This window comes from Bos indicus x Bos taurus, chromosome 1 (genome assembly GCF_003369695.1).
Source record: "Bos indicus x Bos taurus breed Angus x Brahman F1 hybrid chromosome 1, Bos_hybrid_MaternalHap_v2.0, whole genome shotgun sequence".
In the NCBI taxonomy this organism is placed as follows: Eukaryota; Metazoa; Chordata; class Mammalia; order Artiodactyla; family Bovidae; genus Bos; species Bos indicus x Bos taurus.
Genome location: NC_040076.1, coordinates 133,565,489 through 133,582,209, shown reverse-complemented (window position 1 = coordinate 133,582,209; position 16,721 = coordinate 133,565,489). Strand labels below are relative to the sequence as shown.

Sequence of the window (16,721 nt, the reverse complement as noted above, 5' to 3'; positions counted from 1 at the left end):
TGGGATGCTAGGGTAGGGTCTCTTTGGGATGGGCACTCTTTATTCTGGAGCTCTTCATTGGGTTGGATGAGACTGTCAGGTCTGCATTGCAGTTTGGGCCTCTCCTGCATTGTAATCTGGGGCTTGAGCAATCCTGCTTCCTCTCCCCTTTATCCTGCACAGAGTCTGTTAACTTCCCTTCCTAACTCCTCAGTGTCTGCTTCTTAGGGACCCAATAGACATAAACACTTTCAGGGCAATGTAGGAACATAAACACTACACATCTCATTCAGAGGACTGGAGGACCTGAACATGTCCCTAGCCCCTGGACATTCTTATACGAGGCTCTGCTAAAAATGAATTATGTTTCTGCCACAGTGAAACTGGCCATTTCATCTCAATTGTTCAGCTGGGATACAAATGAAAATCTAAACGTGAGGAAAAATAAACCCATATAGAGTCTGTAATTTCACTTCAGTTACCCAAGCTGTCTAAAATCCAAGGTAAAGAATGTTTTTGGGTATTTCTTCTGTGTTTGCCATGAACTGCTAAGAGCCAAGCTGTCACAGTTATAATGAGAGGTCACTCTTTTCTTTTTGCCACTTTAATCACTGTTCCATTTGGAGCGCCATTGTTCCTGGTAAGCTGCCTCCCCTCATGGCAGCACAGGATGAGGAGAAAGCGGGTTATAATTGCATTCTTTTTTCAGGAGAGTTTGGAGAGGTGTACAAGGGGCGTTTGAAACTTCCAGGCAAGAGGGAAATCTATGTGGCCATTAAGACGCTGAAGGCTGGGTACTCAGAGAAGCAGCGACGGGACTTTCTGAGTGAGGCGAGCATCATGGGGCAGTTTGACCATCCCAACATCATTCGCCTGGAGGGTGTGGTCACCAAGAGCCGGCCGGTCATGATCATCACGGAGTTCATGGAGAATGGCGCTTTGGATTCTTTTCTCAGGGTAAGAACTGCTCAGCTTACCTTTACCCTTCAGAGTAAAAACACAGATGATGCTGGTGCTGGTGGGAGCTGGGGGACCGTGGTGGGCTGGGAAGAAGCGTCCATGTGAGGACCACCTGCCACTTAGGAATCCCTGATGAAATATAAATAGGCATTGGAGGTGTTAGCAAGGCTAACAGATTTGTTTCTAAAAAGAAAGAACAAAGCAGAGCATGTGGACCCCTCCATAGAGGGATGGCACAGAGCCAGGCCTCGATGAGTAAGAATGAACAGAGGACAGAGGATGGCCATCGGCATCCGTATGAATCATGGAGATTGAAGAGACTCCCAGCTGCTATGCCGTCCTGCGTGATTCATGCAGACATCGGTGGCCATCTCTGCCTTTTCCCCAGCACAGCCGCCCTTCCATTCAGCTCTCTTCATTTGCAGTTCAGAAATAAAACACCTTGCCCTTATCTGATGCCTGGGCCACCTGGCCTCTGAGGAGGTGCCTCTGGGCAGGACACGGGAACAGTGCATCACAAGTGTCCACAAGTCTTTTCTGGGGTTGATGGAGAGCTGTGGCTCCCACCCAGCCTGGAGCAGGGATGGGGGCCCCAAAGGCCTATGGCCGAGAGATCTATAAAGGACCATTGTCAGAATGCCCAAATGCAGCCACAATAGAGGCACTTTCATTTCTATGGGGCATCTAAGAGCTACTCAGAGAGGGCGTGTATGAGTGTGGCCATAGTGCTTATGTCTGGGGGATAGAAGCTGTCTAACCACAGGCCATGGAGCAAGGCCTGCCTCAGACCAAAGGCTTAGCTGGGGAGCCTGGGAGCAAGAGGGTACAGGGGCGAGGCCTCTGAGCAAGGGCTTCAGGGTAATGCCAAGTAGCTGGCTATGCATGTCACCAAAGCTACCAAACAGTAGCCATGGCTGCAGATCAAAGGACTATTCATTGGAACATTCACCAGGAGTCAGTCATTGAAGCATTCACCAGGTGACTGCTCTGACCGTGCCCTGTGCTGGGAACTGGGCCTATACCGATGAGAGAGAGATTACTTTAATGCCATGGAACAAATCACCCCAAACTTCAGTGACTTAGCACAATAGCAATTTAGTTTGCTCATAAGTCTGTAATTTGGGTAGGCAGCTCTCTATTCCATGTGTTGTCAGCAGGGGCAGCTCAAGGGCTAAGATCTGGAATCGCCCAAAGACTCATTTACTCATCTGTCTCATAGTTGATGCTGGGTATCAGCTGGCATCTCTCTACCTGGCCATCTCTGGCTTCCTCACAGCTAGCTGGATCCTCAGAACAAGCATCCTGAGCACAGAAGGTAGAAGCTGTATCAGTTCTGTAACCTAGCCTGAACAGTCACATAGCACCCTTCAACCATGGTGATGAGCCCACCCAGATTCATGGAGAGGAAGCACTCCCCACATTTAACCTGATGTCTTCTTACACATAAGGGATGAGAAGTCCTGCCATGTCCATCATAGAGAATACAACCTGAAGAGATGCCCCTGCCCCCCAGAACCTTCATGCTGGAAGCTTCCAGTAATCATCTGTCTGGATTGTACTTTTTGTTTCTATGCATGAAGCACAGAGGTGTCACATATGTGATGATGGGCTTCTCTGGTGGCTCAGATGGTAAAGAATCTGCCTGCAATGCAGGAGACCTGGGTTCCATTCCTGGGCTGGGAAGATCCCCTGGAGAAGGAAATGGCAACCCACTCCAGTATTCTTGCCTGGAGAATCCCATGGACGGGGGAGCCTGGCAGGCTCCAATCCCTCGGGTGACTTTTTGTTTCCACGCATGAAGGACAGAGGTATCACATATAGTAGAACTGAAACCTTTTTGAGAAAGCCAGGGATGCCTTCAAAGAGGAGATAGAACTTCTCTAATGTTGAAGAAGGAGGAATTTGCCAGACAGCAGATAGGCTGACAGAACAGTAGAGCTGCGTATTCAGAGGCTGAAGTCAGGGTGGCCTGTTCGGTAATCTGTCAGCAGTTGCATGGTGGCTCTGAAGCCCGGAAGTAGAGTTTAGGGGCTTTCCTGTGGACAGGAAGCTGAGGACTTGTCTAGAAGCTGCACTTGTACATACTGAAGCTTCCTTTGCAGGGGGAGCACACGCTTTATGCTCATCTGGGTTGATAGGCAGTAGTGGCTTTTGTTTGGCAGGGTGGGGGTGATGGGGCCTATGTACTTTGCATGGTACAGTCTCCTTGAGGGTGGGGGATATACTTTGTATGACCCCAGCACCTAGCACCATGAGCACCGAGTAGAGGGTAGTGGAATGAAAGACCATTTCTAGAGCAAAAGCAGCTGGGTGTGGCATGATTGATGGAGCATCCTGAGTGTACACGGATCTCTTGCCCTTGTCACCAGACCTCTTGTGTCACAGTGGGGCATGGACCATGCTCCCCTGGGGGCATTCCTTCATGATCAGATTGCTCATGCAGACAGTCAAATAAACATGAATAGGTGGTAATGTTAGAAGAAGAAGTATCTTTCTGGAACCAGCCTCCAGACCCATTCAGGAGTCATTTATTTCCTACAAGTCACCTGTCGGTGCTTCTCAGAGACTCTCAACACAACCTGGGAACTGAGATCAGATTCTCTCCCGGGAACATGCAGGGGAGCAAAGTGATTCATTCTCAGGAGCCTGCAAAAAATCAGAACTCTGTGCTGCTCTGCACACGCCTGTTTCCATTTGCGGGGCACAGGACATGGGGGCAAGTTGGATGCCAGTTATTTTTCATGATGATGCAGCCTAGGCAGTGAGAGAAAAGCTCAAGATGAGAGAGGAGCACAGGGAAATGGAGGGGAAAGATGGCAGAAAGGGAGCGGCCAGAGCAGGCAGTGCCAGGAGGGGAGGGAAATGAAGCGTGTCTGACTCCCCGCGCAGTGTAGAGGCAGGTAATCTATAAATCTAATTTCAGCCTTACTATCAGACCCTGGAGCATAGCAGCATTAATTGATGTATCTGCTGCTTGATAAAATTGAAAAGTGGGTCATCAGTTCAGTTCTGCAGGGTCCATCTTCTGGGAGGTAGTATAATTTTAGGATCGCCATTCAGAGAAGAAAGGAAAAGGGTCCGACTTCAATTTGTGCACCTGTTCTCTCCTCCTCCAACCCCACAAAGGAGCCCCTTCACACCAGACATAGTAGCTTTGGATTGTGGCCGTGCCTGCAGCTCTAACTCAGGGTCTCAGAGCCTTTGAGCATCAAGGGTCCAGTGACGACATCAGACACCGCTTCTCACAGTCCACTCAGCGCTCCTCTCTCATTGCAGGACTTAGAACCCTTCACATTATGGAGGGATTGGAAACACTGTTATTGTTTAGCCATACATTCAGTGGGGTCACAATTATCCATATTTTTAAAAAATGTGCTATGGATTAGGTAGCATGCAAATCTATAATTAAATATTTCCTTCTTGGCTCTCAGACTCAGGGGATTCAATCTGGTAGCTCTTCCATCATCTTAGGCACAAGAGCTGAAGCCCTCCTCAATGCCTTATGCCCTAGCCAAGAAGGTTGGCCTGCTCTGTAAGGCCTTCATGGCTAAATCAAGGCTTTGTGGTTATTGCTGGTGCATTCACAGATGGCCGAAACTGGGAAACTCTTAAAAGTCACTGAGCAATGTCAGTTGGGGGCATTTATCATTTATGGGATGCTCATTCATAGGCTGGAGCTAGATGACAGCAAGCCAGTTGTCATGGAGAGAATCCCAGATTGCAAGTTCTGAGACCAAGGCCCTGCTTTAGGCTCTGCTATGAGTCACCACGTGGCCTTGAGCAAGTCTGTTAACTCAATTTCCCAATCTATAAACTAAAGGCATTGAGCTGGATGGTCTTGAAAGGGCTCTTTCAGGTAAAAAAAATCTATGATTCATTCTCTTCAAACAAATCAAATAAGGGTTTCATTTCCTGAAGTGGGTTTGTCAATGAAAGTTGAAATACCTAAATCCTTCCTGTCTAATAAAAGGGCCAGCAAGTGGCTTCAGTGAATTTGTAGAAAAGCAATTTCAGCAGAAAGCATTTTGTGAAGGGAAGAAAGTTTAAATCACTTCACCCAGCCTGTATTTTTTCTATAAACTGTTTTTACCATGTTCTCAGCATGGAACCAGATCCTTTCCCAGAGTTCTAAGAAATCTGGGCTTTTTTTTTTTTTTTTTTTTCTGTCTTGTTTATCTATGTATTTGATGTTCATTATCTCTGGAAGTTCTTTTGTGGAAGTTTATATCAATGAACTGAATATAAAACAGCTGGACATGTAAGAAAAACTTAATGTTCATATCTATAAGTTTCACCAAGATTATGAACTCAACTGGTGTGACTGTCTTATCATAGTATGTGATTTCCCTGCAGATCTTAAAGAAAAAGTATTGCAGAGTTAGCATCAGTTCAGTTCAGTTGCTCAGTCATGTCTGATTCTTTGTGACCTCATGTACTACAGCACGCCAGGCTTTCCTGTCCATCCCCAGCTCCCGGAGCTTGCTCAAACTCATGTCCATTGACTTGGTGATGCCATTCAACCATCTCATCCTCTGTTGTCCCCTCCTCCTCCTCCTTTCAATCTTTCCCAGCATCAGGGTCTTTTCCAATGAGTCAATTCTTTGCATCAGGTGGCCAAAGTATTGGAGTTTCAGCTTCAGCATCAGCCCTTCCAATGAATATTCAGGACTGATTCCCTTTAGGTGGGAAAAGGCACTGAACAGGAATTAGAAAAGATTCAGATTAATGTAGCATATTTGTGGTTCATGGCTCTCCTTTCTATTTCTATGGCCATCACAGACATCATTCATCAATCATAGCTCTTCTTCCTACAAAGCTTATACACAGACTTTTCCACATAGGCAGTCATTCCCAATCGATCAAAGATGGAATGTCAGTGGAGAAGCAATTTGTTGTTTGGACTTAGATTTTTTTAATAAATGAATATCACACAGTAAGGCTGATCACTTAAACTTTCTGGACTTCTTTCATCTTCTTTATAAAAACAAAGTAAAATTGCCTGCCTTGCCTACTCCACAGGACCAGTGTTAAGGATGAAAACATATTCTATGAAGTATGACTTTCCATACAAAAACCAAGGAAGGGAAGAAGTCAGAGTTTATAGATTAATGATCCTAACTTCAGGCCTCTGTTATTAGGTCCTACTGCAGTTTGGGTAGTAGGATGTGAGGGTCGACAGTGGCCTGCTGCAGGGTCGGGGGCACTGAGTGCATACATGGGACCTTTTGAAGGAGGTCACCATTAACTTCATTACCTCCACCGTAGTTTGGCCTCAGGTCAAACAACATGGAGGGAACACAGCCCCCCGCCCCCCATCAACAGAAAATTGTATTAAAGATTTACTGAACACAGCCCTGCCCATCAGAATAAGACCCAGTTTCCCCATCAGTAAGTCTCTCCCATCAGGAAGCTTCCATAAGCCTCTTGTCATTATCCATCAGAGGGCAGACAGAATGAAAACCACAATCACAGAAAACTAACCAAACTGATCACATGGACCACAGCCTTGTCTAACTCAGTGAAGCTATGACCCATGCTGTGTGGGGCCACCCAAGATGGATGGGTCATGGTGGAGAATTCTGACAAAACGTGATCCACTGGAAAAGGGAATGGCAAACCACTTCAGTATTCTTGCCTTGAGAACCCCATGAACAGCATGAAAAGGCTGATAGGACACTGAAAGATGAACTCCCCAGGTCGGTAGGTGCCCAATATGCTATGAGAGATCAGTGGAGAAATAACTCCAGAAAGAAGGAAGAGACGGAGCCAGATTGAAAACAACACCCAGTTGTGGATGTGACTGGTGATGGAAGTAAAGTCCAATGCATTAAAGAACACTATTTCATAGGAACCTGGAATGTTAGGTCCATGAATCAAGGCAAATTGGAAGTGCTCAAACAGGATGGCAAGAGTGAATATTGACATTTTAGGAATCAGTGAACTAAAATAGACTGGATTGGGTGAAATTTAACTAATATGACCATTATATCTACTACTGTGGGCAAAAATCCCTTAGAAGAAACAGTAGCCATCATAGTCAACAAAAGAGTCCAAAATACAGTACTTGGATGCAATCTCAAAAACAACAGAATGATCTCTGTTTGTTTCCAAGGCAAACCATTCAATATCACACTAATCCAAGTCTATGCCCCAACCAGGAATGCTGAAGAAGTTGAAATTGAACGGTTGAAGACTTACAAGACCTTCTAGAACTAACACCCAAAGAAAAGGTTCTTTTCATTATAGAGGACTTGAATACAAAAGTAGGAAGTCAAGAGATACTTGGAGTAACAGGCAAATTTGCCTTTGGAGTACAAAATGAAGTAGGTCAAAGGCTAATAGAGTTTTGCCAAGAGAATGCACTCGTCATAGCAAACACCCTCTTCCAGCAACACAAGAGAAGACTACACATGGACATCACCAGATGGTCAATACGAAAATCAGATTGATTATATTCTTTGCAGCCAAAGATGGAGAAGCTCTATATAGCCAGCAAAAACAAGACTATGAGCTGACTGTGGCTCAGATCATGAACTCCTTATTGCCAAATTCAGACTTACATTGAAGAAAGTAAGGAAAACCACTAGATGACTCAGGTATAACCTAAATCATATCCCTAACAATTATACAGTGGAAGTGCCAAATAGATTCAAGGGATTCTGATAGAGTGCTTGGAGAACTATGGATGGAGGTTCATGACATTGTACAAGAGGCAGTGATCAAGATCATCCACAAGAAAAAGAAATGCAGGAAGGCAAAATGGTTGTCTGAGGAGGCCTTACAAATAGCTGAGAAAAGAAGACAAGCTAAAGGCAAAGGAGAAAAGGAAAGATATATCTATTTGAATGCAGAGTTCCAAAGAATAGCAAGGAGAGATACGAAAGCCTTTCTTAGCGATCAATGCAAAGAAATAAAGGAAAACAATAGAATGTAAAAGACTAGAGATCTCTTCAAGAAAAATAGAGATATCAAGGGAACATTTCATGCAAAGATGGGCTCAATAAAGGACAGAAATGGTATGGACCTAACAGAAGCAGAAGATATTAAGAGGTGGCAAGAATACACAGACAAACTATACAAAAAAGATCTTCATGACCCAGATAATCACGATGGTGTGATCACTGACCTAGAGCCAGACATCCCGGAATGTGAAGTCAAGTGGGCCGTAGGAAGCATCACTACGAACAAAGCTAGTGGGGGTGATGGAAATTTGAGCTGTTTCAAATCCTAAAAGATGATGCTATGAAAGTGTTGTGCCCAATATGCCAGCAAATTTGGAAAACTCAGCAGTGGCCACAGGACTGGAAAAGGTCAGTTTTCATTCCGATCCTAAAGACAGGCAATGCCAAGGAATGTTCAAATTACCACACAATTGCAGTCATCTCACACACTAGCAAAGTAATGCTCAAAATTCTCCAAGCCAGGCTTCAACAGTACATGAACCATGAACTTCCAGATGTTCAAGATGCTGGATTTAGAAAAGGCAGAGGAACCAGACATTAAATTGCCAACATCTGTTGGATCATAGAAAAAGCGAGAGAGTTCCAGAAAAACATCTGCTTTATTGACTATGCCAAAGCCTTTGACTCTGTGGATCACAACAAACTGTGGAAAATTCTGAAAGAGATGGGAATACCAGACCACCTGACCTGCCTCCTGAGAAATCTGTATACAGGTCAGCAAGCAACAGGTAGAACTGGACATGGAACATCAGACTGATTCCAAATTGGGAAAGGAGTAGGTCAAGGCTGTATGTTGTCACCCTGCTTATTTAACTTATATGCAGAGTACATCATGAGAAACGCTGGGCTGGATGAAGCACAAGCTGGAATCAAGATCGCTGGGAAAAATATCAATAACCTTAGATATGCAGGTGACACCACCCTTATGGCAGAAAGCGAAGAAGAACTAAAGAGCCTCTTGATGAAAATGAAAGAGGAGGGTGAAAAAGTTGGCTTAAAACTCAACATTCAGAAAATGAAGATCATGGCATCTGGTCCCATCACTTCATGGGAAATAGATGGGGAAACAATGGAAACAGTGAAAGACTTTATTTTCTTGGGTTCCAAAATCCCTGCAGATGGTGTCTGCAGCCATGAAATTAAAAGATGCTTGCTCCTTTGAAGAAAAGTTATGATCAACCTAGACAGCATATTAAAAAGCAGAGACATTACTTTGTCAACAAAGGTCCATCTAGTCAAAGCCATGGTTTTTCCAGTAGTTGTGTATGGATGTGAGAGTTGAACTATAAAGAAAGCTAAGTGCTGAAGAATTGATGCTTTTGAACTGTGGTGTTGGAGAAGACCCTTAAGAGTCCCTTGGACTGCAAGGAGATCCAATCAGTTCATCCTAAAGGAAATCAGTCCTGAATATTCATTGGAAAGGCTGATGCTGAAGCTGAAACTTCAATATTTTGGCCACCTGATGTGAAAAACTGACTCATTGGAAAAGACCCTGATGCTGGGGATGATGGAAGGTGGGAAGAGAAGGGGACGACAGAGGATGCAATGGTTGGATGGCATCACCAACTTGATGGACATGAGTTTGAGCAAGCTCCAGGAGTTGGTGATAGACAAGGAAGCCTGGCGTGCTGCAGTCCATGGGCTTGCAAAGAGTCAGACACGACTGAGCGACTGAACTGACTGACTGACTGACAGTTTGGGTGGGTGTGGCAACCTGCTGAACTCTGAATTCTCAGCGAACTAGGATCTCTGAGGACAGTGATTCTAAGATATCTGCCCCACACACCAAAGAGGCCAGGAGGAACCTACAGTCTTGGCCTGAGGTGTCTTCCGTGTCTCTCGCCAGGCACCTGGGGTTCATGGGAGACCTGGTTAGTAAGACATTATGGCCTTACTGATAATGTCAGCAATAGTGGCTGCTATCACTTCCCTGGTGGCTCAGAGGTTAAAGCGTCTGCCTCCAATGCGGGAGACCCGGGTTCGATCCCTGGGTTGGGAAGATCCCCTGGAGAAGGAAATGGTAAGCCACTCCAGTATTCTTGCCTGGAGAATCCCATGGACGGAGAAACCTGGTAGGCTACAGTCCACAGGGTCGCAAAGAGTCGGACACGACTGAGCGACTTCACTATACACTATATCTTAGTATTCATGAGGTACTGAGCCAATCCCTCCATATGTATTATCTCATTTAACCTTGAATCTCAAATCTAAAGAAAAGAGATTCACTGTACTCTTACTTTACAGATGTGGTAATCACTGCTCTGGTGGTTAAATAACCTACCCAAAGGCATGCAGCCAGTGAGAGATGGAGCTCAGACCCACCATGATCTGTCTGGCTCCAAAGCCTGGACTTTTAACCATTTCTTGTCATTTGTTGACACCAGAATGTGTAAGATGACTGATCTAAATATTCCAATCAGAAAACAAAGCAGCTCAGTGAAGTCTTTAATGACTTAAAGTGGAAACACAGACACAAATCTGCAAATGCTTTCAATGCTGCTCTTGGCAGAACTGCTTCCAGCTGCCATCAGTGCCCTCCCCAACATCTGTCTGCAAGTGGGCTTCTGTAGAGAGACATTTATTTTTAACCACATTGTTGTCTCCACTTACAAAGGAGAAGTAACAAACTGAATTGAAAAAAATCGACCCTTGTGGCTTGTGGCTGAAATACATTTTCTAATATACGAAAGTTGCATGACAACTTTCTGGGGAGGCAGATCCCCAGAGACCCACTTAGAGAAATGATGGTGCTGGGGAAAGCTTCTTAAGGAGGTGTGGAGTGAAGTTCATTAGTAAAGAAGATTTGCATCACTCACAGCACATCCAGCTCTGGCAGATGGGCACCATGTGCTGAAAACCAGTTTCCAAAAAGCAGCCCTGCATTTTCTTTTGGAGTTGGTTAGAAGCAAATATTGCGGGGAAAGCATTCTGGGCAGATTGGGAGGTGGTTAAGGTTTGAGTGAGAAATTGAAACTTGGAGTGTGTCAGACTCAGTGTGTTTGCGGGGACCTCCTTCCGGTGGAGGAGGTGCACTCAGGAAGGAGTAGAGGGAGTGCCAGTTTGCTCCCCTCCTTCAGTTGACTGAGGGGCATAACCAATCTTGCATGAGGAACAGAGTCTTCAACAATTAGTGCCACCATTGTTAAACTTTTCAATTGTTGGATTTTTTCCTGAATAAAAAAATGTGTAACATTTTGATAACAGCTGTTTTATTTTTCCTTACTTATTTTTGTGTAGAAAATTACTTTTGCAGAACCACATGCCTAATGATGTGTCCCATACATATTAGTGAGATAATGCATGTGAGTGCATTGTATGCCATCTCACAGACAGTAGATGCTCAATAAATGGGAGCTCCTCACACTGTTTATGCTTCCTGTATTTCACAGGAGGACCCTGGGGCAGAGGGAGAGGCTGCTTTGTCCAAGGTTTGTGTTCCGAAATAACTAGACTAACCCAGGGTATCTTGGCTCCTCCCACTTCTCCCTCAGTCAGAGCATCTCAGTGCCTGGACCATGCTCTACTTACATAACCCACAGCACTTTAGGGAGCAGCTGGGGCTGGACTGATTGGGAAAATGTGTTCTTGGCAGCACGGTCCAGGGTCCACTGATGTAACCAGTGTGGGTGAGCAATGTCCAAACACAGTGGCTTTGGCGAGGTGGAGCAAGGCACACATTCATTCACTGACAAGCTGTCTGTAACCATGGAGGAGGGAGGGCAGCCAGGTAAGAAACTTATGGGAAAGAAGACACGCTTCAGGTTGGCAGGAGGTGGGACAGCAACAGCTCTCGTTTACTGGGAAGGTCCACAAGCCAGACGTGGTGCATGCACTTCTTCTGACCAACCAGCCCTCTGAGGCACATGTGTTATCCCAGTGTCCAGGAAAACATCTTAACATTTAATTCTGGGGCCGGGAAGTAACGTACCAGTCATTCATCCAGCAAATGTTTGTTGAGCTGCATCTGTCTACTCAAACGTCGTCAGCACTGGGAATGCTATGGCAACCACAAGAGACAGAGTTCTTATCTCAGAGCAGCAGAGACAGGCAGACACACAGCCATCCACACATACAGCTACACCTTGTGATATGAGCTGAGAAGGAAAGTAAGAGCATGCACTGGAAGATAGTAATATGAACGTGCTAATTATGGATTGGGGAGGGAACTGCTTATAGGGACACTCCTCTATGAGGAGGTGACATTTAAGTGGAGATTTGAGGCAAGTGGGTGTTGACTGTGGGGGAGAAGCAGAGAAGAGCCTGTATCAGGGCCCTGAGGCAGGAAAGGCTTGGCCAGGGAGGGAATTGAAAGGTCATCAGGCACTGTGCCTTCAGCATGGAGTACAAGACGAAGTAGCATAAGGTGATCCCCTGGGGCCCTGTGGGCCAAGCTGAGGAGATTGGCACTTTCCCTTAATGCAATAGGAGGCCAGTAGAGTGCTTTAAGCCAGCCAGTGACATGACTGGATTTATGTCTTACAAGGATGGCTCTAACTTCCCTTAGAGAAGGGATTTCAGAGGGGAGCAGGTGGAGGGAGGCTGTTACAGGTGATGGATGAAGATGACTTGGTTAAAATGGTGGCAGTGAAGGCAGAGAGGAGTGAATGGCTTTGAGATGTAACTTGAAGATGAAATCCACAAGGCTTGGCCAGAAGAAGGCAGAGTATTGGAGGAGAGGTAAGAGAATGGGAGTGGGGCCGGGAGGGGGTGGAAGCAGCTTAGTCCAGCACTGACAAATGTGACTAGCAGTGGGACCGTGGCAGCTTGGCTTCCTTGTAACCACTGAAGCCAGTCTTGATCTGGATGCCTTTGGTGTCTTATTACAGCAAAATGACGGACAGTTCACGGTGATCCAGCTGGTGGGGATGCTGAGAGGCATTGCCGCGGGCATGAAGTACCTGGCGGAGATGAACTACGTGCACCGGGACCTAGCTGCAAGGAACATTCTGGTCAACAGTAACTTGGTATGCAAGGTGTCCGACTTTGGCCTTTCCCGCTACCTCCAGGATGACACCTCAGATCCCACCTACACCAGCTCCTTGGTGAGTCCTTCTAGGTCTTTTCAGGTCAAAGTGTGGCAGGAGTAAAAAGTGGCTGCACATAATGAGGACCCATGGTGGGGCATGCAGGGAGGGACTGGGACCAGAGCTCATTTGTCCTCTGGGGAAGCCAAATGCTGGGTGGACCATTCGTCCAGGAGAAATGACAGCTACTGGTTGTTCAGACAAATGTTAGGGCACAGGCTGTGAGGAAGTGTTGGTGTCTCCTATGAAGCCATGCTCTTCCTGGCCAATGAAAGAGGATGTTTTGAAAAAGGATGATTTGGGGGAGTCCAAACATTTGGTCAGTGGCATGAAAGACATCATCTACAGGGAGCGGGCTCCAGTTGGGTTGAGCACTGTGTCATCAGGTAGATTCCTGGTCCTGATTTGGGGCACATGCAGCAGCTAGTGGAAGCTTGCAGTAAGCAGCAGCAGTAAGTGGTAATTGGAAGTCAGACTTTAGTTCCCTGACCAGGTGTCCTAACCACTTGACCACAGAGTGTGACTAGAGCCTAAATCCTCAGTCCTTACTTCACTTGACAAGAAACAATTCTGATGAAGAGGTGGAAGGTAAAGAGAAAAATAAAACATTTTTTTGCAAAAGCAGAGTACATACAGTAAGACACGTGGCCGAACTCTGTGACCCTCCCCTAGGCGCGCATGTGCTCCTCAGCCAAGTTGGATTTCAACAAAAAAGTGTCTGGGAGGATAGAAGTAAAACTGATTATGACCTGGTATCCCCTGACTTTTGACCCCCAAAGAATCTCTCTGTGCATGTGTAGTGTCTCCCTTGCCCCAAGGAGGGAAACATGTTATCTCTTGATCTTATACTGAAACAAAATTTGGCCCTTCTCTGTTCCTGCCATGATGGTTATTTTAAGGTGCCCACAAGAGACAAAGCCTGGCTATTTCTGTTTCTGTTGTTACTTCCATTTTGGAGAGCAAATAGGAGACTGATCGAAAATGCCTACCTGGGGCCCACCTATCTTCTGTCTCAGGCAGTGCAAACAGGAGACTAGTTGTAAGTGTCCAGCCTGCAGCCCACTTTTATTCTTGCCCATGAATTGTAAACGGGAGGCCAGTTGTAAATGCCTAACCTGGAGCCCATCTATGTCCTGCCTCAGTCCTCTTCTCTGTCTCCATTACTTCCAGAAAGCTATAAGTATCATGACTTGGTAATTGAACAACATGATGAGTACCGTCAAATTTGTATTTCTATCTCAGCCTCCTCCTCCACAGCCTGAACAGCTATAATCATCTGTGTTCAACTGCCTAGTTCACACAATTCCCTTTAGAACTTAATAGGTCCTAAATAGAGCTCTTGATTTACTCTCCAATCTCCTCTCCCCCATCTCTTCAACTCAGTGGTTGCACCATTCCTAATGGTGAAGCCTAGGAATCAGTCTTGAGTTCTCTCTGTGCCTCCCCATCCAAGTTCAATCCTTCCACTAATCCTATGTTATTGTTGTTTAGTCGTTAAGTTGTGTCCAACTCTTTTGTGACCTCATGGACTGTAGCCCACCAGGCTCCTCTGTCCATGAGATTTCTCAGGCAAGAATATTGGAGCAGGCTGCTGTTTCCTTCTCCAGGGGATCTTGCCGACCCAAGGATCAAACCTGTATCGCTTGTATTGGCAGGCAGATTCTTTACCATTGAGCCACCAGAGAAGCCCTGCCCTATTCCTATAGGTTTCTACAAAGTCTGCCCCTTTCTTCTCATCTCTGCTGTTGTTCAGTCACATGTCTGACTTTGCTACCACATGGACTGCAACACACCAGGCTTCCCTGTCCTTCATCATCTCCTGGAGTTTGCTTAAATTCATGTCCATTGAGTTGGTGATGTCATCCAACCATCTCATCCTCTGTCGTCCCCTTCTCCTCCTGCCTTAAATCTTTCCCAGCATCAGGATCTTTTCCAATAAGTCAGCTCTTTGCATCAGGTGACCAAAGTATTGGAGCTTCAGGTTCAACATCAGTTCTCCCAATCAGCATTCAGGGTTGATTTTGCTTAGGATTGACTGGTTGGATCTCCTTGCTGTCCAAGGGACTCTCAAGAGTCTTGTCCAACACCACAGTTTGAAAGCATCAATTCTTTGGCGCTCAGCCTTCTTTATGATCCAACTCTCACATCTCTACTGTGACCCCACCCTATTCCAAAGCACCATTCTCTCTCACCTGGACTGTTATAGTAGCTTCCTAATGAGTCTCCCTGGTTTCCTTTTGTCTTCATACATCTATTCATAACAGCATCAAAAGTGACTGATCTTCCTAATCTACCCACCAGTTATATCCCTTAAACTTGCAAAAACAATACCTGATTATTATAAAAGTCAGAACAATACAGAGAAGAAAAAAGGATAAATAAGAACCTACAATTCCCTTAAAGAAGGGTTTGGTGAACTTTTCCTAAAGTGCCATATAGAAAATATTTTAGACTTTGCTGGCTAAGAGGCCAAATGAGGATATTATGTACATGATTATATAACCATTTAAAATGTAACCCTTTAAAAATGTATGAATGCCATTCCTAGCCCCTGGGCTGTAAAAAAGCAGGTGACCTGCCAGATTTGGTACTTAGGCAATGGTTTACCAACTCCTGTTCTGAAGCATCAGTTTCAACAGTTAGATGTGTCTGCTTTCACACTTTTATCTTTGTTCAAAAAGGAATTTTTTATTTTATAAAAATGGGATCACACTGTGCCTGTTTTTCTGTGTCTTGTGATTCTCTTGGGGATTCTTACTCCAGGTTGCTACTTTGAAAGCTTGTAAACCTTCACACTCCACTAGGGATATATGGTGCCCATCTTCTAATATCTTCACCAGCATTGGATGTAAGCAATGTTTTAAAATTTGCTAATCCAAAGATGAAAAATGATAACTCGTTTTCTTTTCATTGAATTTTCAACTGACTCCTAGAGATCTTTTTGCAGAGTTATTGGGATTCATGTTTCTTCTTTCACTAATTATCTATACATGTATTTACCTATTTTTCTATTCGGTTACTTTCTGGTTTCTTAGAAATGTATAGGAATTCTTTTTATAGTAGAGATATTGACCCTTTTCTGCCATATATGATACAATTAGTTCCTTCATGTTTTCCTGCACAAAAAAGTACAATTCTTTTTTACAAAGATTATTTTTTTCTTTTTGTCGGCTCTGCATCTTCATTGCAGCACTCAGGCTTAGTTGCCCCACAGTATGGCGCCCCATTCCAGTACTCTTGCCTGGAAAATCCCATGGACTGAGGAGCATGGTAGGCTGCAGTCCATGGGGTCGCTAAGAGTTGGACACAACTGAGCGACCTCCCTTTCACTTTTCACTTTCATGCATTGGAGAAGGAAATGGCAACCCACTCCAGTGTTCTTGCCTGGAGAATCCCAGGGACGCCGGAGCCTGGTGGGCTGCCGTCTATGGGGTTGCACAGAGTCGGACTTGACTTAAGTGACTTAGCAGCAGCAGTTACCAGACCAAGGATCGAACTATGTCCCCTGCATTGGAAGGCAAATTCTTAACCACTGAATCACCAAGGAAGTCCCAGTACGATTCTTTTTTGTATTAAAAAAAAAATACACTTGTCTTTTTGATATTATTTATGATACCCTTTGGCTTGCAAAAGTGGTTCATATTCATTTGGTCAAAAATATCTATCTTTTTCTCTACTTGTTGGATTTTTTGGCTTATTCTAAAAGTTTTCTCCATCCCAAGGTTATAAAATGCTTTTTAAAATTTCCTATACTATTTTATTATCTTGATAAGTTTGATTTATCATGTAACTATTT

The 16,721-nt window shown here is 44.9% G+C and overlaps 1 protein-coding gene across 1 annotated transcript in view; it reads left to right on the top strand.

Annotated features, from left to right (window-relative positions):
* The window catches only part of EPHB1 (EPH receptor B1), a 465,091-nt gene that overhangs the window by 397,927 nt on the left and 50,443 nt on the right, over positions 1-16,721 (top strand). Inside the window, exons 11-12 of the mRNA XM_027545449.1 lie at positions 689-936; positions 12,728-12,943. Of these exons, the coding sequence (XP_027401250.1) occupies positions 689-936; positions 12,728-12,943 (464 nt within the window). The remainder of the gene's footprint in view (positions 1-688; positions 937-12,727; positions 12,944-16,721) is intronic.